The sequence below is a fragment of the Bufo gargarizans genome, chromosome 1, assembly GCF_014858855.1.
Source record: "Bufo gargarizans isolate SCDJY-AF-19 chromosome 1, ASM1485885v1, whole genome shotgun sequence".
Taxonomy (NCBI): Eukaryota; Metazoa; Chordata; class Amphibia; order Anura; family Bufonidae; genus Bufo; species Bufo gargarizans.
Genome location: NC_058080.1, coordinates 149,160,279 through 149,185,588, shown reverse-complemented (window position 1 = coordinate 149,185,588; position 25,310 = coordinate 149,160,279). Strand labels below are relative to the sequence as shown.

The 25,310-nt window shown below is 40.4% G+C and overlaps 1 protein-coding gene across 1 annotated transcript in view; it reads right to left on the bottom strand.

The window, feature by feature from the left end:
• Positions 1 to 25,310, bottom strand: part of TUSC3 (tumor suppressor candidate 3) — a 328,869-nt gene that overhangs the window by 197,029 nt on the left and 106,530 nt on the right. Inside the window, exon 2 of the mRNA XM_044295877.1 lies at positions 4,442 to 4,611. Within this exon, the coding sequence (XP_044151812.1) occupies positions 4,442 to 4,611 (170 nt within the window). The remainder of the gene's footprint in view (positions 1 to 4,441; positions 4,612 to 25,310) is intronic.

The following is a 25,310-nucleotide window of genomic DNA, read 5'->3' as shown; positions in this document are numbered from 1 at the left end:
TGGCAGATGAGGTTTAACACTGACAAATGTAAGGTTATGCACATTGGAAGGAATAATGCAAGTCACCCGTACATACTAAATGGTAAAATACTGGGTAACACTAACATGGAAAAGGACCTAGGAATTTTAGTGAACAGGAAACTAAGCTGTAGAAACCAGTGTCAGGCAGCTGCTGCCAAGGACAATAACATAATGGGTTGCATCAAAAGGGGCATAGATGCCCGTGATTAGAACACAGACTTACCACTTTACAGTCTTTTTTATTCAGAAAACACATGGAGCACTGTGTACAGTTCTGGGCTCCTGTGATCAAGGCAGACATAGCAGAGGTGGAGAGGGTCCAGAGGAGGGCAACTAAAGTAATAACTTAAATGGGTGGACTACAGTACCCTAAAATATCAAAATTAGGGTTATTCACTTTAGAAAAAAGACGACTGAGCGGAGATCTAATACAGGTCCTTCTAAAAAAATTAGCATATTGTGATAAAGTTCATTATTTTCTGTAATGTACTGATAAACATTAGACTTTCATATATTTTAGATTCATTACACACCAACTGAAGTAGTTCAAGCCTTTTATTGTTTTAATATTGATGATTTTGCCATACAGCTCATGAAAACCCAAAATTCCTATATCAAAAAATTATCATATTTCATCCGACCAATAAAAGAAAAGTGTTTTTAATACAAAAAAAGTCAACCTTCAAATAATTATGTTCAGTTATGCACTCAATACTTGGTCGGGAATCCTTTTGCAGGAATGACTGCTTCAATGCGGCGTGGCATGGAGGCAATCAGCCTGTGGCACTGCTGAGGTGTTATGGAGGCCCAGGATGCTTCGATAGCGGCCTTAAGCTCATCCAGAGTGTTGGGTCTTGCGTCTCTCAACTTTCTCTTCCCAATATCCCACAGATTCTCTATGGGGTTCAGGTCAGGAGAGTTGGCAGGCCAATTGAGCCCAGTAATACCATGGTCAGTAAACCATTTACCAGTGGTGTTGGCACTGTGAGCAGGTGCCAGGTCGTGCTGAAAAATGAAATCTTCATCTCCATAAAGCTTTTCAGCAGATGGAAGCATGAAGTGCTCCAAAATCTCCTGATAGCTAGCTGCATTGACCCTGCCCTTGATAAAACACAGTGGACCAACACCAGCAGCTGACATGGCACCCCAGACCATCACTGACTGTGGGTACTTGACACTGGACTTCAGGCATTTTGGCATTTCCCTCTCTCCAGTCTTCCTCTAGACTCTGGCACCTTGATTTCCGAATGACATGCAAAATTTGCTTTCATCGGAAAAAAGTACTTTGGACCACTGAGCAACAGTCCAGTGCTGCTTCTCTGTAGCCCAGGTCAGGCGCTTCTGCCGCTGTTTCTGGTTCAAAAGTGGCTTGACCTGGGGAATGCGGCACCTGTAGCCCATTTCCTGCACACGCCTGTACACGGTGGCTCTGGATGTTTCTACTCCAGACTCAGTCCACTGCTTCCGCAGGTCCCCCAAGGTCTGGAATCGGTCCTTCTCCACAATCTTCCTCAGGGTCCGGTCACCTCTTCTCGTTGTGCAGCGTTTTCTGCCACACTTTTTCCTTCCCACAGACTTCCCACTGAGGTGCCTTGATACAGCACTCTGGGAACAGCCTATTCGTTCAGAAATTTCTTTCTGTGTCTTACCCTCTTGCTTGAGGGTGTCAATGATGGCCTTCTGGGCAGCAGTCAGGTCGGCAGTCTTACCCATAATTGCAGTTTTGAGTAATGAACCAGGCTGGGAGTTTTTAAAAGCCTCAGGAATCTTTTGCAGGTGTTTAGAGTTAATTAGTTGATTCAGATGATTAGGTTAATAGCTAGTTTAGAGAACCTTTTCATGATATGCTAATTTTTTTAGATAGGAATTTTGGGTTTTCATGAGCTGTATGCCAAAATCATCAATATTAAAACAATAAAAGGCTTGAACTACTTCAGTTGGTGTGTAATGAATCTAAAATATATGAAAGTCTAATGTTTATCAGTACATTACAGAAAATAATGAACTTTATCACAATATGCTAATTTTTTTAGAAGGACCTGTACAGTTGCAAGAAAAAGTATGTGAACCTTTGGAATGATATGGATTTCTGCACAAATTGGTCATAAAGCGTGATCTGATCTTCATCTAAGTCACAACAATAGACAATCACAGTCTGCTTAAACTAATAACACACAAAGAATTAAATGTTGCCATGTTTATATTGAACACACCATGTAAACATTCGCATTGCAGGTGGAAAAAGTATGTGAACCCCTAGACTAATGAAGAGCTAATTGGAGTGAGGTGTCAGCCAACTGGAGTCCAATCAATGAGATGAGATTGGAGGTGTTGGTTACAGCTGCCCTGCCCTATAAAAAAATAAAAAAACCACACCAGTTCTGGGTTTGCTTTTCACAAGAAGTATTGCCTGATGTGAATGATGCCTCACACAAAAGAGCTCTCAGAAGACCTACGGTTAAGAATTGTTGACTTGCATAAACCTGAAAAGGGTTATAAAAGCCTTGCTGTTCATCAGTCCACGGTAAGACAAATTGTCTATAAATGGAGAAAGTTCAGCACTGCTGCTACTCTCCCTAGGAGTGGCCGTCCTGTAAAGATGACTGCAAGAGCACAGCGCAGACTGCTCAATGAGGTGAAGAAGAATCAGAGTGTCAGCTAAAGACTTACAAAAGTCTCTGGCATATGCTAACATCCCTGCTAGCGAATCTATGATACGTAAAACACTAAACAAGAATGGATTTCATGGGAGGATACCACAGAGGAAGCCACTGCAGTCCAAAAAACACATTGCTGCACATTTACAGTTTGCATAAGAGCACCTGGATGTTCCACAGCAGTACTGGCAAACTTAAGGCCATCTGTCCACCAGCTGAAGCTCAACAGAAGGTGGGTGTTGCAACAGGACAACGACCCAAAGCATAGAAGTAAATCAACAACAGAATGGCTTAAACAGAAGAAAATACACCTTCTGGAGTGGCCCAGTCAGAGTCCTGACCTCAACCCGACTGAGATGCTGTGACATGACCTCAAGATAGCGATTCACACCAGACATCCCAAGAATATTGCTGAACTGAAACAGTTCTGTAAAGAGGAATGGTCAAGAATTAGTCCTGACCGTTGTGCATGTCTGATCTGCAACTACAGGAAACTTTTGGTTGAAGTTATTGCTGCCAAAGGAGGTTCAACTAGTTATTAAATCCAAGGGTTCACATACTTTTTCCACCTGCACGGTAAATGCTTACATGGTGTGTTAAATAAAAACATGGTAACATTTAATTCTTTGTGTGTTATTAGTTTAAGCAGACTGTGATTGTCTATTGTTGTGACTTAGATGAAGATCAGATCACATTTTATGACCAATTTGTGCAGAAATCCATCTCATTCCAAAGGTTTCACATACTTTTTCTTGCAACTGTAACTATGTATAAATATATCAGGGGTCAGTACAGAGATCTCTTCCATCATCTATTTATCCCCAGGATTGTGACGAGGGGACATCCTCTGCATCTGGAGGAAAGAAGGTTTGTACACAAACATAGAAGAGGATTCTTTATGGTAAGAATAGTGAGACTATGGAACTCTCTGCCTGAGGAGGTGGAGATGGTGAGTACAATAAAGGAATTCAAGAGGGGCCTGGATGTATTTCTGGAGTGTAATAATATTACAGCCTATAGCTACTAGAGAGGAGTCATTGATCCAGGGAGTTATTCTGATTGCCTGATTGGAGTCGGGAAGGAATATTTTTCCCCTTAAGTGGGGAAAATTTTCTTCTACCTCACAGTTTTTTTGTTTTGCCTTTCTCTGGATCAACTTGCAGGATAACAGGCCGAACTAGATGGACAGATGTATTTTTTTCAGCCTTATGCACCATGTAAATCATAAAACACAATTAGGAACATTTTGGGCTTTAAGTCATTATACTGGGCATATGAGTCTTCATAAATGTCCCTCACTGGGTCTATGCCTAATGGCAGTAGATTAAAGGGCGAATCTATTTTATAATATATGCAAAAAAAAAAAACTTACATAAACGGTGGCATGCAAAAGTTTGGGCACCTCTGATCACAATTACAGAAAAATTTATGAAAATCCCTCAAACAAGAATTGAAAGACTCTTGGCTGGCTACAAAAATGTTTACAAGCTGTGATACATTCCAAAGGGGGTGCTACTAGGTACTAACCATGCAGGGTGCCAAACTTTTGCTTTTGCTTAAAATACAAAGGGAATGAGGTGCCATCTTTAACGTTATGCCTTTTGGAGATCATTTTATCTTCAACTTGCTTACCTGTTCCATAGTAACAATAATTTTGAACAGGGGTGTTCAAACTTCTTCATGCCAATGTATACAGTATGTGTACTATATATAGCTGTAACTCATCTCCACACAGGATATTCCTTAGAAATGAATCTACTCACCTACACACAGAACATTGTCTCTGAGGTTGAAGGGCAGTGAACATCACAATAACAGAATAATTACGTGGTGGTGCCTTCACAAATCTTCTAAACTTGTCACCATTCATACGAATGACAGATCTCCGGGAGCTCCATTCCATCATCTGTTCTACTTTTTCACTTAAGAGGTTCTAAAAAAATAAAGAAAAATGATGGTACTGCATGCTACTTTATAAAAAAGTCAAATTCTGAAACCAAGCAATGTCCGACATTGAACAGAATGGCAGGGCACACTCATGATCACCGCTCCATTCAGGTTTCTCTTCAAGTTGAGGACAGTGAGAAGGAATGGGGGACCAATCTGAGGCTGATTGAGGCGAGGCTGGGGGGGGTCCGGATCCGAGGCTAATCTAATGCTAATGAAGCTTGGGGGGGTCTAATTTTGGGGTCTGATCTGAGGTCTGATGAAAAATGGAGGTCTGGTTTGGGGGTTTGATCTGAGGTCTGATGACGAAAAGGGTCTGATTTGGGGGTCTGCTCTGAGGGAAAATATTAGTTTTTCTTATTTTTCTCCTCTAAACCCTTTTCCCGATTGGTGGGGGTGCTGGGTGTCAGACCACAAATTATCCTATGTCTTCAAAGAGCCTCTGTTAGCATGATCAAAATGTCAGCCTCTGTATTCAGTATGATGATTTGAAGCCCTGTCAATCAAAGGGAGGGAGGAGTGTGCAGAGCACATAAAAGCAGTGCTCCAAGGATTCACCCGTGCCCCCCGATTCTCCAACATGCTTATTGGCATAAGGATAAAATGCAGATCTCTCTGCAGCTGTTTAACATACAGACAAAAGAAAAGTATAATTTTAATTAGCATGATCAACTCTATCAGGCAGTATACCTGGTGTAATAGAGTTGATCATGCTGAAAGATGCTCTTGACATGATTTTTTTTTTTGGACCTTTGATTTTTATTTTATTTTTCTGTAAAAATTCCAGATCCAGATGTTAGCTGAAGGTCTATGGGAAATAAGAAACACAGGATACACAAGCTTTTTTTTACTACTGGCATTTATGGGTCTTAGGCATTATTTTTTTAATACAAACATAATTAAGTATTTGGTATTTTTATAGTGTTTTATCATCTTCTCTATAGGGGGAAAAATGGTAGAAAAAAAAAAAACGTAAAAAAGCCAAGCACAATGGAAAAAAATCATTACTGGTTTAAAAAGCATTTTTTACCGAACAAAAAAAATCAATTTTTTCCTTTTCTGCACTTTTTTGGGCGGTAAAAAGCACTGTACTTATTTTGATCTAATAATAATTTTTTTAATTGGTGTTTATGAACAATTATGGCATCCTTTTTTGCGTCTACTAGCTGCCTGTGAATTTTCAGTCTTTTCCATCATCTGGGGAGCAGGCGGGTTCCTTATCTCTGCTCTCTGACCTTATAAACACTCACTCATTATAGCTCAGTTCTTATCTTACTGATAAGAATGTGGCTTAAATAAGTGTTTATGACCTCAGAAGTTTAGAGATAAGGGTATTTAGATGACCGGCACAAAGTGAAAGTTCCAGTTACACAGTTAGAAAAACAGTTAACCCTTTGTGACAGAACGGCTCAATATTTTGTCAAATAAACAAAAATTGCCTCTAAATGTGTACCTAGCCTTTAAATGCTATGGACACATCTTACTAAACTACTGGAGAAAACCCATTTTTTTGCATTAAGGTATCCTTTCCATGCACTCTAACATCCATACCTGATTTTCAACCACTTTTAACCCCTTAATAACTTCACAACAAAGTGAATGTCAATATATGCCTTATCTAGTTAATAATTTCTTAGAATATAATTGACATACTGCAATTCAATTCTGGAGCTTGTTAACCGAGGAAAGATGATTACTTCAGAGGAGGTGAAACAAGAGCAGGTGGGAGAGGATGAGTCTACTCTAAGTAATCACTGAGCAAACATCCCATGCTGACAATGGTAACCTTCCAGCAAATGGAAAGGAGCTGCAAAGTAAAGTGATCTGGAGTAATAGCAATGGAATCCAAGTCTTGTGATGTTGTACATCACAGAGTCAGTGTTTGATCAGCGATTCTGAACCAAAACCAAATGTGAGTAATAAATCAGAATAGGTGAAACTGCAAATCTTTCCATTATGCCTTGTCTCTGTGTATACTCCATTTCTGCCTTCAGCTCACAATCAGTTATGATAATCATAGGAACACACGTTATATGGTGGTGTAAATGTACCGCCGATAATCCGATTTTTGTGTGTGCACAAACATTGACGTCTGCTGGCAGCAGATCTTGCTGTGTAAACAAGATCTGCTGCCGGCAAACAACATTTCTGTCTGAGGTAGTATTAGTGATCGCCCCTCCCCATACTCTGGAGGAGATCACTGCATGTAAATGCAGCAGTGTCCTCCACCAGCGAGCAGCAGATTGTTGGGAAGGAACGCTTGCTGTCGTTCCACACCTTTTGACCCACACCTGGTTTTAGTTCACAATCACTGATGAAAATCAGTAATCAAACCATTGACCAAATTACTGAAGTGTGAACTAGGCCTTACAGATAATGTGCAAATACCCTATGTGGGACGGACATGCTAAAGATTTTAAAATCTGCATTGCAGATCATTTAATGTTTTTATTTTTTGACACATCACATTGCGTTTTGCAAGTGATCGACTTGCATTAAAATCACATGCTTTTTCAAAAAAACAATTTTTACCACATTTTTTTCCTGGCATTTTTGCATTGCGTTGTTAGTATTTTTTGCAACTGCAGATTTTCAGGTGTTTTTACCCCATGTACTTTTTTATAGGAGTTGAATAATACCAAAGATGTGCTAAAAATTACCACAAAAACATACTTGTTCTTTTTTTACAGTAAAAAACGTACGCATTTTTTATTGACATTTTGAGAGGTTTATTTTAATTTTTATTTTTTAATACCGATGGTGATTCTTAGGTAAAAAGCACTATTCTGTAGTGGGGAGAGGTTATCAGGGGACAATATTGCTGCCAATGGGGGGGGAGTTGTGAAGGAGACAATACTGCTGCCAGTGGGGGAGGGGTTGTCAAGGAGACAATACTGCTGCCAGCGGGAGAGGTGTTGCCAGGGGACAATATTGCTGCCAGTAGGGAAAGGGTTGTCAAGATACTTCTGTGTCCAGTGGGGGTGGGATTGTCAGGGAATATTGCTGCTGCTGCAAACCTCAATGTAATCTAACAAACAAGTTCTAGGATTTGGCAGGCTATAGACACCTATATCAAAAACAGAAATTCATGCCGCATAAGAATGAGCACTTCCTGCAATCAAACACAAGGGTTTATGAAAAGTGAGATATATGTTGGTCATATAGAAAAATGTATGTGGTGTCCATTTCCTTTTTATAATGAGATGGCATCTTGTTATACTGTAGCCCCTTTATTCCCAGAAAAAAATTGAGGTCTAATCAAGTGATATACCATCACTTTATAAGATGGGATCATCCCTTTGGGATCTCACTATTACATTTTACTTTACTTTTACTTTAATTTACTGAATAGTAAAACTCTTTAATAAAAAAAAATATATATATATAACAGTGACTATACTTGACATAAAATAAAAAAAGTTTTTAATAAAGTGAACGTAAAAATTGTTATTAAATTGATATATATATATATATATATATATATATATATATATATATCTCATCAAAATTGTGTTTGCACCTGATTAAGCAAAGTGCACCATAAATTGGTGCAGAATGGAGATCAATAAGTGAATCATCCAAATCCGTTAAATTGGTTTTCTGGGTGTTTAATATAGATAGCCTATCCTCAGGATAGGTCATCAATATCTGATCGGTGAGAGTCAGGCTCCTGGCACCTCCGCCGATCAGCTGATTGTGGTGCCCCTCCTTTTAGGCCAGTGATGTCACATTCACTGGTCACATGAACTAGACACAGCTCAGTCCCATTCAAATGAATGGAGCCGAGATGGGATACCAAGCACATCCACTATACAATGGAGGGTGTTATCTGGTAAGCTGCGACGAGGGTGCAGAGCTCACAGAGCACCATGGCCTTTTTAAAACAGATGATCGACGGGGTGCCAGTTGCCAGACCCCTACCGATCAGATAATGATGACATATTCTGAGGATACACAACTGGAAAACTCCTTTAGCTCTTCTTCACTTTCCCCACACAATGGAAAAAGGGAAAACTTAGTGGAGCATTTAGCCCGACTGGGTGCCAGGAATCTGATCTCTGCCCATCAGATATTGATGACCTATCCTGAGAGAACGCCATCAATATTAAACACTTGGACAACCCATTTAACAAATCTGTATGAAATTGTATTATTTGAAGAATTTGTGCAGGGTCAAAATTATAAACTTACAAAAACGTCCTTTTCAAGCAAATGTATAAGACACCTAAAACAATTAAATGGCAATTAGGTAGAATTCTTTTATTTTACAGATTAGTATTAAAGAAATCATGAGGTGCGTTACAATCGTCTATAATGTAAAATTTTGTACGTCAAGTCTATCAGTTTGTACTTTATTTTACCGCATTGTTCAAGCAGCCTTGATTAGAGACACGCAGAGCAGCCGGATTGACACTCCATGTTGATTTCTAATTTCCACTTTTCGATGCTTACAAAACTTTGGAGTTACTTCAGCAGATGGAGTGAATACTCCAAAGAGTCCCAGTGAATTTCCTGTAATTTCATCTCAACACAATTCTTAAAAACTATTCAAGTCAATCACTCCAGCTTGTTTACAAGACAAAAAGCAACAGGGTAACACGCTAAATGTGCAACATCACAGAGCGGAGCAGCAGGAAGCCAACTGATTTCAGCTACTGAAGACTAATTAGAGCTTTAGAATAAAGAAGCTTTTTTTTTTAAAACATTTATTTACATTAAATTTTGTAAGGGTACAAATGTGATGAAAATTTAAAAAAGGCGTCAATTAGCTTGTGCTGTTACGTTATGATCTATAATAAATATAAAACTATATTATAAAGAAAAATGAAAAGAAAAAAAGAAAGAAAATGGAACCATTTATGGATTTTCAAAAGGCATGTAGAAAACCCAATGAAGATGCAGTCTCAAATGGGTTGTCCCATCAGCTTGCATGGAATTTTGCCCAATAATATGACAAAATAACAGGAAGTTGGCAAATCAGCAAATCTTGGAGAAATAAAGAATGCAACCAGGTTTCCCCCCCCCCCTTTTTTTTGGGGGGGGGGGGGGGGGGGAGAATACATTAACAGGAGCTGCCAGATGCCCTGCCAGTCTTCACCTAATCCTGGGGGCATCATAATGACATTACACAGGAACTAGGTCTGTGCTGAAAGGGAATCTGTTACCACGATTTTGGACTATTTTCTGCGGTTATAAATGAGTAGTCCTGCAGATAAGGAGTCCATATCAGTTTTTTATTTCCCTACTCCCCCTTATTCACCTGCTGTCAGCATTTAAAGGGAATGAGTAATCAGAAAATGATCTATAGTTTAAATCATGTTTTTCTTTTGAAAATTTCGAAATAATTTTTGGTGGTTATTTTTTTTATTTTCCATGTTGATATCTTTATTAAAAGATATTTTAATAAATTCTGTTTTTGCACTGGCCCCTAAGCCTAATAATAGGCTACATATCAGTTTTGCTTGGAGTGTTCCTTTAGTACTTTATTATCAAACAGACATGTCATGGTATTTTAACCGTCAAAGGAAGTTTAACCCCAAAACAGAAAATTGGAAAAAAATTCCCCAAAATGTCCCCATTTTACTGTCGAATTTGAATGGATGTCTTAAATGATTATAGTTGGTGTACAACTCAGGTGCCTTAAAGGGGTTATTCAACTGTCTGTAACTAATGAACCATACTCATACTATTCATTTCAATGGGCCTTAGCTGTGCCTAGGCCATGTGACTGATGGACGTGACATCACTGGCCTAGGGTAAGCAGCGAGAAGACAGCAACAACCACAGCAGTATCAGGATCCCAGGCGTCAGATCCCCAACAATCAGATGCTGATGATCTATTCAGAGGATAGGTCATCAATTTCAAAGTGTCGGATAACCCCTTTAAAGGAGATGTACACCTTCAGAGGCAATTTTTTTTTTACAATTAAATTTTACTTATTTTGGGATAAAAATGTTATTTTCAATTGGTCTTTATTAAAAAAAAAAATAGAGCTGTTCTGTCTGTCTAGCTGTGTGAATTGTACTTTCACTTTGTGCCAGTCACCTTTATCCGTAATTTACTAAGAGGTCATAAACATTTACTTAAGCCACATTCTTATGAGTAAGGTAAGAACTGAGCTATAATGAGTGTTTATAATGTCAGAACAGAGATAAGGAGCCCGTCAGATTAGCTGGCTGACAGAGCAGAGAGAAAATTCTAATCCTTTTATTAGAGCAGCTCAGCCCTGTACAGAGAAAAGGGTTCCATATTTAAAGACCAATTTTAAAAATGATTTTTAGCTCTAAATGCAATAATAGCAAAAATTTGCCCAACGGTGTACTTAGCCTTTAACCCCTTAGCGATGTAACAAATTTTAACCTAGGAAAATTCCACCATCCCCCCTCCTCCGTCTTCCAGCAGTATTCTTCTGTATGAGACACTGGCATAATGTTGCGTGAATATTTGTAATTTTTATAGAAACCATTCTGGGTTAGGTATACTGAATTAAATAACTTTTATACATTTTTGGGTGGTAAAAAAAACTAGAAATTTCAACATTTTGGGATTTACTTTTACAGTGTTGACTGTGTGGTATAAATAACATAATAATGCTTTCAATTTTTTTCAGGTTCTACAAAAAAAATTTGTTTCAGTATTTTCGGCGACCAATAAATAATGTATTAACCTTATAGTATGGGTTCTTATTGACATGTATCTTTTTAGATTTTCCTTAATAATAGAGCCTTGTGTGGGAGAAAACATTTTTGAAAATTGCGGGGTCAGAACTGATAGCAGCATCTGAGCAGTTAAACAGTTTGCAAGATGTAGAATGAATAGTTCCTTTTTTCTGAAAACATAAATACCTCTATCACGTGTGGCAATCAGAGAGCCTGTATTTTCTCTGACTGATAATGGGAGACATAACCCGAAGTCTTAAAATCTTCCTTCCCTTGGATAATTACCACTGATTCAACTAAAATACTAGTGCAGGCTCCTGCCTGGACTACTGCACATTCCCCCTGTGTGGCCTCCCATCGAGCACTCTCACTCCCCTCCAATCTATTCTCAACTCTGCTGCCCCTCTTTTCTTCTCTGCTTCTCCCCTCTGCCAGTCTCTTCACTGGCTCCCCATTGCCCAGCAAATTCAATTTAAAATACTTACAACTACATATAAGTCTGTCCACAACCTGATCTCCTCCTTACATCTCTGACCTGCTTTCTCAATACGTCCCCATACGTAATCTCAGATCCTCACAGGACCTTCTCCCCTCATCTGTTCTTCACACAATAGACTAGAAGATTTCTCACATGCCTCTCCCCTACTCTGGAACTCTTTACCTCAACACATCAGGCTCTCCCCCAACATCCGAACGTTCAAGGGTAACCTCAAAATCCACCTTTTCAGGAAACCCTACCACCTGCCATGAGCATGCTGCCACCACACAGCCACATGAGCAGCCTATACCCTCGACTATATACAGTGCCTTGCAAAAGTATTCACCCCCTTTGACTTTTTATGTGTTTTGGTGCCTCACAACCTGGAATTAACATGGATTGTTTGAGGATTTGCATCATTTAATTTACAGAACATGCCCACAACTTTGAAGATTTTTTTATTTATTTTTTATTGGGAAGAAAACAAATAGGACAAAATAACAGAAAGTCAATGTGCATAACTATTCACCCCTCCCCCACCCCCCCCTAAAGTCAATACTTTGTAGAGCCACCTTTTGCAGCAATCACTTTGGACAAGTCTCTATGAGCATGCCACATCTTACCACTGGGATTTTTGCCCATTCCTCCTTGCAAAACTGCTCCAGCTCCTTTAAGTTGGATGGTTTGTGCTTGTGAACAGCAATCTTTAAGTCTGACCACAGATTTTCTATTGGATTGAGATCTGGGCTTTGACTAGGCCATTCCAACACATTTCCATGTTTCCCCCAAAACCACTAAAGTGTTGCTTTAGCAGGGTGTTTGGGGCCATTGTCCTGCTGGAAGGTGAACCTCCTTCCTAGCCTCAAATCACACACAGAGTGGTACAGGTTTTGCGCCAGTGTTTTCTTTTATGGCCGAAAAGTTCAATTTTAGTCTCATCAGACCAGAGCACCTTCCTCCATACATTTTGGGAGTCTCCCTCATGCTTTTTGCAAACTCACAATGTGCCTTTTTGTTTTTTGTTGAAAGTAATGGCTTTCTTCTGGCTACTCTGCCATAAAGCCTAATTCTATGGAGCGTATGGCTTATTGTCGTCCTACGTACAGATATTCCAGTCTCTGCTGTGCAACTCTGAAGCTCCTCCAGGGTTACCTTCGGTCTCTGTGCTGCCTCTATGATTAATGCCCTCCTTGCCTGGTCTGTGAGTTTTGGTGGGCGGCCGTCTCTTGGCAGGTTTGCTGTTGCGCCATGTTCTTTCCATTTGGGTATGATCGATTTGATGGTGCTTCTGAGGATCATCAAAGATTTGGATATTTATTTTTTATAACCTAACCCTGACTTCTACTTCTCAACAACATTGTCCCTTACTTGTTTGGAGAGTTCCTTGGTTTTTATGGCAGTGTTTGGTTAGTGACGCCTCTTGTAGAGTTGTTGCGATTACAAATTTTTTATTCAATTTCTATACCATAAAAAAGTATTGCGATATTCGATACAACGTGAAAAAATAAACAAAAAAGCCACGTGCATTCCGCATAAAAAATAAATAAAAATATTTATTTTCTTCTGTTCTGGCGTTCACCGAATAGATTTCTTTTTTGACGTGGCGTTAGGTTTATTTATTGTTTATATATTTTATATGTGAAATTGGGAAAGGGGGTGATTTATACTTAATAATTTGGTGTGTTTCTTAAACTTTTATTTTTTTTTGGACAGCGCTACAGCCAGGGAGAAGGAACGCCCACTAGAGAAGCTGATGTCTCCTCCCCATTGCTCCGATAGTAATTAGCATATTGAGCAGGATACAGTAATGGGGCACAGCGGGCGAACGGAGGAATAATACTAAGTGCAGGGACATCTCTGGGCGCCGCTCTATGTAGCCTGCTACTTAAAGTCCGGACCCAGGAAAAGTCCCATCATTGGTGGCACAGTGTGCCTGCCCCTCCGCCGCCCCTCTCTCAGTTTATTGTTGGCCGCGGCAGCAGCAGCACAGGGGGAGGGAGACACTGCTTCCTTATCCCCTGTGCTGCTGAGAGAACATGAGTGCGCCGACAGCAGCGCACTCATGTTCGGCGATACTAGACTGCGCAGCAGCGCAGCCCAGTATCGAAAAATTTCAATTGGGTATCGAAATTTGGATACCTGCAACAACCCTAGCCTCTTGCTTAGGTGTTGCAGCCTCTGGGGTCTTTCAAAAAAGGTGTGTATATGTAATGACAGATCATGTGACACTTAGATTGCACACAGGTGGAATCATTTCACTAATTATATGACTTCTGAAGGTAATTGGTTGCACCAGAGCTTTTTATGGGCTTCCTAACACTTGCCAATTTTCTGTTTTCCATTTCTAAACAATTGTTTTATTTATATATTTTTCTCATTTCACTTCACCAACTTAGATTATTGTGTTCTGATCCATCACATAAAAGTCAGATCAACAAAACATTGAACTTAAGGCTTTAACCTCCCTGGCGGTCTGATTAGGTCAGTAATTTTGTACCCAAAGCGGTACACTGTTTTGCATAGAAATTTATTTTATGTTGTAGGCCTGTAATTCTTAGGAATTACTCGCTTAAAGGAAACCTGTCACCATGATTTTGCGCATACAGCTGGGGACATGGGCTGATAGGTGGCCACTAGCACATCTGCAGTACCCAGGTCCCATAGCTCTCTGCGCTTTTATTGTGTTAAAAAAAACGTTTTGAGTGATATGCAAATTACCTGATATGAGTCCTGTAGCCGGAGATGAGTCAAGCATAAAGGAGCCCAGCACCGCCCCGCGTCCTCCGAATCTCCTCCTTGCTGGCTGACGTCACAGAGCTGGAGCGCCGAAATCTCGCGATGCGCGAGCTAGCGCATGCGTAGTTCGTTCCCTGTGCTGATGCCAGCACAGGGAATGAACATGATGCTGACACTGCGCATGATTTCGGCGCTCCAGCTCTGTGACGTCAGCCAGCAAGGAGGAGATTCGGAGGACGCGGGGCGGTGCTGGGCTCCTTTATGCTTGACTCATCTCCGGCTACAGGACTCATATCAGGTAATTTGCATATCACTCAAAACGTTTTTTTAACACAATAAAAGCGCAGAGAGCTATGGGACCTGGGTACTGCAGATGTGCTAGTGGCCATCTAGCAGTCCATGTCCCCAGCTCTATGCGCAAAATCATGGTGACAGGTTCCCTTTAAATCTGTCTAAACAAAAGTCTAGTAGACATTCCAGGTATGATAAAGTTTGAAACACAAAATCATAAGTTATAATACAATAAATAATTTAAAAAAATAATATAATTTTACTCAATAATGTAATCAAAAACACTGCAATTTGTCAAACAAGGGTGCAACATCACTAGTCCCTGTAATAATAGACACTGCATATTGGTTCAATAAACCTCCAGGGTGTGAAAAATTTTGAAACATGGGACTGCACAAAGTCAGACGTCACAATCAGGACAATGAAACCTGGTTTCCTTTCGGATTCTCTTTCAATTATCATCTCGCTTTGAGCAACAAACCACGCACATCCTTGTAGGTGCTGACTTTTTTTTTCGGTTGGTGGGATGTAGTCCATTAAGTGACGATCAGTCAGGAGTTCCGGGTTGACAACATTAACAGCACGACGTCCAGGTCTATTCACAGCCATTGATGGTGTTTGGTGGTTCACAAAGATCGGTTCAGCAACTTTCCAAATTAACTCAGAATGAACCAAAGGCTTGTCACTCTTTTCTCTATGCAGAATGTAGGCATTCCACAAGCATTGCTCAAGAAGATGCCTGAAGATCATCTTGTAGTACTACTTTTGCTGTTTCCGCATTGCTGGGTAGAATGTAATTGCTTGGTCAGCTCTGTCGACACCTCCCATGGTTTTATTGTAGTCTATCACTACTTTATGACTTCTTTCCCACCTTTCGTGTTTTCAGTAACAGTCTAGGTATTATGAACAGTACTCAATAGGCACACATCTTTTTTGTCATGCCAACGCAGTGCCATGAGCTTGTCTTTCTGCCAGGCAACCATTTTGCCAGTTTTCAGCTTCTTCTTGCCAAACATTGATGGCATGTCACCGCGGTTAGCCCTAACGGTTCCATAGGCATCGGTTTTGTTTTTTAGAAGAAACTCAAAGTTGGAGATATATAAAGTTGTCGGTTGTTACACAATAGCCCTGATTTAGCAATGGTTCAATGAGTGAGGACTGAAGATGTGGACATTCCATAGTCGCTGTACTTTGGACTGAATTGTATGTCTTTTCTAGTGTATTTAACTGAAATCCAAATGTAGCCAGTTAACCATTTGCAGGAGCAGATAGGATTTTATGCCAAATCATGCTCTTTGATGCAATGTATTGTATCCAGCTGAGCCGTCCCTTTTAGGCCATTAGACTTTCATCCATGCCGATGTCTCTTTCTGGCACATAGGTCTGTTGGAAATTCTTTACAATCATTTGACATATTTCCCAAATTTTCTTTCGTTTTTGTGCAGGATGAGTAGCTTCATCAAATATTTCACTATTTGTGAAGTTAATTCATAATCAGGGAAAATCTGTATTCTGACATGATGGTGCCAAAAAATGGAGTTGCAAGTGATTTATTAGTGGTCCAATACCATTTCTGCAGGGGTTTTCCCACCACTCCCTGAAGTATTATTAGGCCCATAAATTTCCAAATGTCATCTTTGGTCACTGGTTCTCACTTTCTGCTTCTTGAAAACGTGTGACACAGTAGTGGATTATTGCTCTTTGTACCAGTTTGTCTCCATAACAATTTGTAGGTGTGCCAAAGGGTTGTTGTGCTCAACGTCTACTTTGATACCAGGTGTTCCAATAAACGTACCACAGAAATAGGGCACCAGGTTCGCACATCACTGAGCTCAGGGGCTGATTCGTTACTGTCACTTGTCTGATCGGTGTCGGATAAGGATTTTCCCCATGAATCGCTCTCTCTCAGAGAGTACTTCTAAGTCACTGTCATTAATCTGGTCTAAAACTGCGTCTGCACTCAATTGACACTTTTTTGATGCCATGGCCGAAAAATTTCCAGACAGAAATGACAGTAAAAGGGCAGCCAGGGCACTAGAGAATGATCCCTAGAGACAAATCCTCACAGATTCCACTGTATCACTGTTTGTGTGTGTACTGTATTTCAGTTTATTGATTTGAATTTCCCTCCCAGTTCTGCCTCATGCGCCGCCGGACTCGCAGGGAACAGGTAAAGAACTTTGTGGTTCAGATGTCAGTATGAATGGTCCGCACCCATTCTGCAATTATGCGGAACTGGTGCGGACCCATTCATTTTCAATGGGGCAGAAATGGATGTGGACAGCACACAGTGTGCTGTCCGCATCTGCATTTCCGGAGCGCGGACGCGAACTTCCGGTCTGCAGCTCCGCAAGATAATAGCTGAGGACTTCTCTATGTAAGTGCCGGCCGCGTCTGTGTTTTGCAGTTCAAGTGTGGTTCGGGGTTACCGCTTCTGGCAGTGAAAGTTAACCCCGAGCCACACTTGGGATTACCGCCAGGGGGGTTAATGTAACAAAACACGAAAAAAGTCAAGGGAGGTGAATACTTTTGCAAGGCACTGTATATGTAAACTATATAAAACCTGACGGGCTATTTCGAACGTCATATTTATATATTTATTACCAAAAGTCAAACCTGCTTATAGTCATTCAGACTTCTGCTAACTGCAGGAAACAAGAGCGTTACAAGACCACTACTGAAGTATACATTTATAACTCCAGAATTGCCATAATTTGTAAATTCATAGCCATTGTAGTATTTTCCAACCATGAAGTGGTTGTATGCTATCCTGATTTGCCGAGTATCAATTGGCATGTTATTATGTTTTATGCATATATAAAAATGACTACGATGTAAAAGGAGATAATTAAATAACTTCAGTTTCCCGGTTTGTAACCTGGTCCAGGAGAAACACAGTTGATGTCTGGACACCTTCAATTTTCTTTATTCCATTGGTAACATGGAAATGCTCTGAGATACAAATGACAGCAAGTGCCAAGTGGCAGCCTGGCACATGATGAATCTGTACATAGTCTAGGAATAGGATTAGATTTTTTTTTTCTAATTTTGAAAGAAGATAAATCATATTGGAAGGCCTTGAAATAGGATTAGTTCCTTTAATATCAAAACATATAGCCTACACTAAAATATGGCAGCTATAATAGAGAATATGCCTTGATTAATAAGTCGCCATTGTGGTCTTTAGACCCTTTGAGGAGGTTTTGTTTGATTGATACCATGCTATGGTGGCTGAAAAAATTAGAAAAGAAGCGGAAATGACAGATGGTAGGTCGCTGCTGAGCTGTGTAATATGGCTCCAGAGAAAAATAAAAAGCAGGAAATATATAGTCTTAGAACGAAATGAGGTCCTCATCTCTCTGCGAGCTGAACAGCTAACCTGTTCATTATCTTCTGCTGCCTTGCAGGATAATACAGCGTTGGTATTCCTCACCACTAGCTGGTCATTCTGTAATCACTTGGGCTTAGACTGTGCACTTGTTTAAAATTTCAATTTCTTCCCGATTTTAAGGGCATTTATAACATTCTGAATTGACTTGGCCATTGCTCTTTTAATGAAAAATTAAGCCTTTTCAAGCCAGGAGGAAAACATTTCCTTTAATGATGCCTTCTTGAGTATGGCCTGTGAAAAGTTTATTTAACGTTAAGGATCACAGGATTGTGTTCTTATATAAAAAGACAAATTTTAGTTTTTTTTAGTCCTCGCCAAGACAGTAACAGCGGCAAACACTCTGCACGAGAAGCTTATCCGAATTATATGCAAGCTATTCTAGGCAACCCCCTATTTGCCATTGATAAGATGGAGAGAGCCAGAAACCAGCTGACAGTGCGTGCTCAATTTCCCTGCAGTGCCCCCGCAGTAAAAATGATGCATTACACAATGTCCATAGAAATCACTGGCCTGTTGAGGTGCATGGACATGCCAGGCTCCATAGTGAGGGATGAGCTTTTTAGTAATTCTCTCTGCTCAGGTGATAATCCCCAAAAAACTGAACCTTCAAGATTAAATGGAATCTGTCAACACTCCAGAACTAAAAGTAGTATATAGTGCAAGGCCGGGTTCACATCGGCGTTATTGAGTTCCGTTATAGGTTCCGTTATAACATAGTTATAAGGGTATATAATGGAATTCTAGAACGGAATGCAAAACGGAAGCCTTTCCAATATACACATTGTTCGATTTCTGCCTCAGTGCTGACATTGCTGGGCTTGCATAGGAGAATATTTTCAGAATAGGACATGAGAGGGTGTAAGGCTGGGGCTATACCTAGACTTTTTGTAGGACCTTTAATGGATTTTAACAATTTAGCTACAGTTTTTAGTCCAAGGCAGTAAACCGACTTTTTTTTTTTTTTTAAAAGGGGCTGTCCAGCCGTTAATATTAATGACCTATCGTCAGGATAGATCAGTATCTGATCGGCAGGGGTGCTGGGATCAGCTGTGTGGAGAGGAGGCGGTGCTCCATGCGCTTCCTGTTCATCACCCTGCACATCGTCTCGGAAGTGCAGTGTAATGACAAGTACTTGCTCTAATCAAGAAACAGAGTAAGTATTTGTAATTACACTACACCGCCCCTCCACAGGAGATGTGTGACGAGGAAGCAGGGCTTGCATGCAGCACCACTTCCTCGTCTCAGAGCTGATTAAAGGGTGTGTTGGGTGTCGGACGGGAAGGCTCCTGTCTGTTTAAGTGAATAGGATAGAGCTATCCCATAGAAGTGAATGGGGACTGTTGAGTGAAGTGTTAGATTTAAATATATATCTATATATATGCCCTTACATATATGCATGAATGTTGGCCCTTTTATATTGTGTATATGTACATGCAGGTAGATATATATATACTTAATATTCCCCCCATAGGCACAGCGTTCAGCCAGTTCCTGCAGGGGGGTGGATATGTCTCCAGGTGGCTGGTGACTTCAAAGGCCTTTTGTTTAGTTTATCAGCCTACTTACTATGTTCTGCCCCTCCTTATGTTTGTGACATGGCTGGGCGTGTGGTGCTGCTAGCCTCAGGGGGCCAACTGGCAGGCATACGTCACAGTCACACTATGATGTCACATCCCTGAGGAGGGTGGGGTGTTTGAGGCTGATATAGGAGCCTGAAACCAGGAACAAGGGTCTCTTGGAATCTGGACTACAATGAGGGAACAGCTCGCTGAAGGAAGAGAGGCCACATGCGGCCACATGCTCCTGGAAATGGCTGAGTACCAACTATCCCCACCCCTGGCTGCTGACCTCATGTACCCTGGAAGCAGCCCAGACACCCCCTTATAACCCTTGGTTACCCCCACCTCTCCTGCCCTGAGTCCCCCTATAATCCTAATATCCCCTGTGTTCCCCCAGGATTGTAGATCCCTCATATCCCCTGTTCCGTAATACCCCTGGTTATTCCCCGTAGGGATAGTATATTGCCAGGATTGGGTGGGCTGCTGGAAAAGTGTATGCATGTGTATTATTTCAATTGTAGTTAGAAGTTGGGGAGGACTTGGGACTGTGTTATAGTGTGTGTACTTATATTGTTGTGTGCTGCTATAAATATATATATCTCTATTCCATTGATATAGATATATATAGTTATAAGCAAATACATATAGTGTGTGAATAAATCCCTGCAGAGCATTACACCTCTGCATTGCTTTGTCCCTGCAGAGTCCTGACCATTAACCCCTTCACAACATGAGGCCCAGCTTCTGCCCTGCAAGTCCCTGCAGAGCATAAACACCCTTTCCTGAGTAACCCTTGCCCCGCCTTACCCAAAACCCTGTGTTCCTTGGCCTGCAGGTATTAACCCCTGCAGGGCCACAATTGTGTGATTAACCCACTTGTGCCCCCGTAGGGACAGTGAGTAGCCAGGCGGGAGTATAACCGATAATTGTATGTATGTAAGTGCATTATTGTAAGTATAGCTAGTGTGTGGGGTGGAATTTGGGATTGTGCTGTGTAGTGTAGTTAGGTTTGTATTGTGTTTATTGTAGTACCGTTTCTATACTGCGGTGTGTACTTCTATATGTATATATATTCATATCCATTGATCTATGAATATATATATAGATATAGCATATTGTTAGACTTGTATAATTGTATTGTGTAATAAATATTCTTTATTGTTCATAATACAGTGTATGGTGTTTTTAGTAGTCGCCGCCGTAGTATAGTGATAGTAAGTCGCACGTAGTGTAGTTCAGTGTAGTGTATAGGTAACAGAGGTAGTTAACATAGTTAACCTATTTATATATTATGATGAAGGCATAAATAGGCGGAGTCATCACTAGACGGCTCCTCCTATTTATGAATATTAATTATTGAGATTTGCATAAATATCAATAATTAATATCCCCTTTAACAGGGACAGTTGCAACGATGAGCAGGTAAACAATGAAGAGAAGGCAGAGCTCGTATGAGCACTGCTTTCTCTTCAAACAGCTGATTGGCGGGGGTGCCAGGTGTCGGACCCGCACCGATCAGATATTAATGACCTATCTTGACGATAGGTCATCAATATTAATGGCTGGGCAACCCCATTAAGGTTTTTGAATAGGTCAGAAACTCACAATGAGGAATGATGACTAGTTTATCACCTATGTGACAATGACACCTTGCAGCTTCAAAACTTGCAGCACAAAAGTTTTTATTGTACAGTATATTGGCATTGCCACTAACGGGACTTCCATTTGCTATAACCCAGTTCCAGGATTCGCCTCGTGACTTATATCCGATGCTCGCTATGATTCAGATCCAGATTTATGGACCCCTTTTTCCATTCAAGCAGATAACACAATGACTGTAAACGCCACAGTTTTACTTCTTTTCAGTCTGTGTATAAACTGCTGCATTTCGACATCTTAGAAAAATGTTGGCATCACTGAACCTGAGCCGCTTCCAAATATTTAAACGATCTATCTCCTTATGTACAGAAAAGTCACTCAAGGGAAATTCTACAATTGTTAATTTTAAGTTCAGTAATAAAAACAATTCTCAATTTATTGTAAATCTCTGGAAGGTAAAATGTCTCTTTAGATTAGTCGCCGCTATGCTGTCATTTGCTGATGTCGGCAAAAGCAGTCAACATTGATTAGGCAACATATTGCAGAATAGCTTAGCACTCTAGTGAGGATGCTAAACGGCGGTTAGTGTTACAAATGTATTTCCAGCGCGTGTACATTTCACGACAAGCTGCAGACAGATGCTCAGAAATGCTGGGTACAATCAGCATTTTCAAGTTTTGCCACTTGTATAACATTATCATTATTTTTACCATCAAACAAGTCTATCAGTATCTACCACTTCAGTTAATAGAATTACAACACTATGAATGAGAGAACGGTGTAAATACAGATGTAGCAAGCACCAATATCGGTGGGTTAAAGCGCTATCCAGACAGTATAAATCAATAACTTTATTAAGCTTTAGAAGCTTTGCACATTGTTAAAGGGGTTGTGCCTTTAAAGTCTATGAACACTTTTGGATGCAATTTTTTTTATCATTGCATTTAACTTATTTTTGGCCAAAAATCATATTTTCAATTGACCTTTATTAAAAATATTGAGCCATTCTGTCACAAAGAGTTAACTGTTTTTCTAGCTGTGTGACTGGTACTTTCACTATGTGCCGGTCATTTAATAACCCTTTTCTCTCATTTAGTAAGAGGTCGTAAACACTTATTTAAGCCACATTCTTATCCGTAAGATAAGGATTAAGCTATAATGAGTGTTTATAATGTGAGAGCAGCGATAAAGAGCCTTTCTGCTTCCCAGATGACAGAAAATCCACAGGCAGCTAGTGGGGCATGTCCGCTCTGTATACAAAAAAGGATTCCATATTGTTAATAAAGACCAATTGAAAAAATGATTTTGAGCTCAAAATAAGTACAATGCAATAATTAAAAAAAATGCCCCCAAAAGGTGTACATAGCCTATAAATATAAATCTGTCCCGCCAACAGATATCGCTGTTATACCACTTTCTCCAAATACCACCATTTACCAAAACTGTCTTATTCTAAAGTCATAAGCCTACCATTGCACCCTGTGGCAAATCTGTTTTGATTTTCAGTTGCCGCTGGTTACGTCATGTAGTGGAGCCTTGTAATGGAGGATGCACATGCCCACAGCGCTTTGTTTTTTTCCCTTTAATAACCACTATGGAGAGACATTTACAGTAGTGTTCCTGAACTCCAGTCCTCAGGGCCCACCTATCAGTCACAATTTGAGCATATCCCACAGAATAAATACCTGTGGTAAGCCCTGATGCACTGACACTAATTATATCCCCTGCTCAATACTAAGGAAATCCTGAAATCATGGCTGGCTAGTGGGCCCTGAGGGCCGGAGGTGAGGAACCCTGAGTTACAGTGTCAGTTATGGATGGATAGACAGACAGGCAAATAGATAATAGACAAACTAAATGATTAATTTTTCTCTAATAAATGATGGACATTAGCTGTATCTATTATAAATCCAGATACACATAGCATTTTGAATATGTGGAGGTAGAACATTAACTGGTTAGTGTCACATGTACTGCTGATGTCAGGACACATCTCACTGCCTTAAGGCCTTAAAGCAGTCACATGACAAACCAAGAAGTAGAATTCAATCATGGGGGATAAGAGAAAGCTGCAAACTACTACTACTACTTGCTGTAGAGATAATCCCAGTAGGAAATTTAGAATATCTGTACTCCTGGCAAAACTAACTATTTTGGTTTTCCAGTTTACATCAGGAAGATTAAAGTCTCCCAAAAGGATAACTTCCCCTTTCAATGTAATTTTAGCCATTTCCTCAACTAGTAGATCGTCTAATTCTTTGACTTGGCTAGGTGGTCTATATATCAAACTTACACGCGTTACCTTATGAATATCAAGCTGCAACGTAACCCAAACTGACTCTAAATTGGTCTTGCTAACTTGTATTAAATCAGATTTTATACTATCTTTCACATACAGGGCCACCCATCCCTTTCTTGCCTTCTCTGTCTTTCCTATATAGAGAGAACCCTGGTATTGTTATATCCCAGTCATTACTCCAATTGAACCATGTCTCAGTAACAGCCACTAAAACTATATTCTCAGATGCCATTATAGACTCAAGTTCATTGATCTTACTCCCTAAACTGCGAGCATTTGTAGACAAGACTCTGAGCTTGTCATTTCTTAACCTATGTGTTACTGGCATCTTCTGGCATTGTTCCGGGGGCAGTCTGATTGCTGGATTATCACCCTTTTGCCCCCCTTTCCTAGTTTAAATGCTCCTTAGCAAATACTTTGAACTGTTCACTGAGGACATTCGCTCCCTTGAGAGAAAGATGCAAACCATCTGTCTTGCACAGTTCTTTTCCATTCCAACGAGAGCGAACATGAGACACAAAGTCAAACCCTTGGTTTAGACACCATTTACCAAGCCATACATTGAATTCCTTAATGTGCATCTGCCTGTCATGCTGAAGGTTATGCACAAGCAAAACTGCAGAGAATGAAACAGTCGATGCAACCTCCCGTATATCATTACCAAGTGTGTGAAAAGCTTCCTTCACCTTTGAAACCTCATTTCAAGCTAGATCATTTGTCCCAAGATGGACAATAACATCCACCTCCCTTTCCTGCTTTGCTTGCCTAACAATATTAAGGATTTGTCATCTGTCCCTGCTAGCGGCAGCACCAGGGAGACATCTCATAAAACCTTTTTCCTCAAACTTCACACCTCTTATGATAGAATCGCCCACCAACAGCTGCTTACTATCAGTCCCCACCTTCTCCTTTTTGTCTTTGGCTGCAGTCCTGCATAGGAGATGATTGTTTCTCACCCACTGTGCCTTAGCCATCCTCCATGTTGCTCTTGCGCTCTGAAAGTGCTGCAAATGAATTATGGAGAGCCACAGACTGTGGGGCATGTCCTCTCTCAACAACTCCAAGTCTACCAGAACCTGCAGTAATCCACCTTCCATTTCTAGGGGGCCTCTGTTGCAGTGGCATTGCAATGTTCCCAGCCTGAGTTTGTTTATCGGTTAATTTACAAATCTCAGATTTCAAAAATGTAATTTCCTGCTGCATTACGGAGATCATTATTAGACAGCATCCAAACCTCTAAAGAGTGGAACCTGAAATAAAAGCGCAACAATTCCTGCACAGAACCAGGTCTGCCATTTTAAAGAAGGGAAAGATTTTAAACAATCAAATCTTACTTTTTTAGATTGTATCCACCTCCAAATTACCTCCTGAATATCTCAAATGCACTTAGAAATGCTGCACTTTGAGAATGCAGCAAGCTATAATTAGGCAAGCTAATACTATGTTGCTATATATACACACACACACACACTCCCACAAAAGCTCCTCCCCCCAACAACAAATTGAACACCTTAATCACCCTATGCTCATTTGCAATCAGACAATAGCAAAAAACCTGACTAACAAATTCCTTACCTGTTTTGAAGCAGAGTGTCTGAGTAGCCACCAAAAACAGCTGAAGTTGTGCTACAGTGGAAAAGCTCTAAGTTAGGCCGAATGCACACGACCGTGG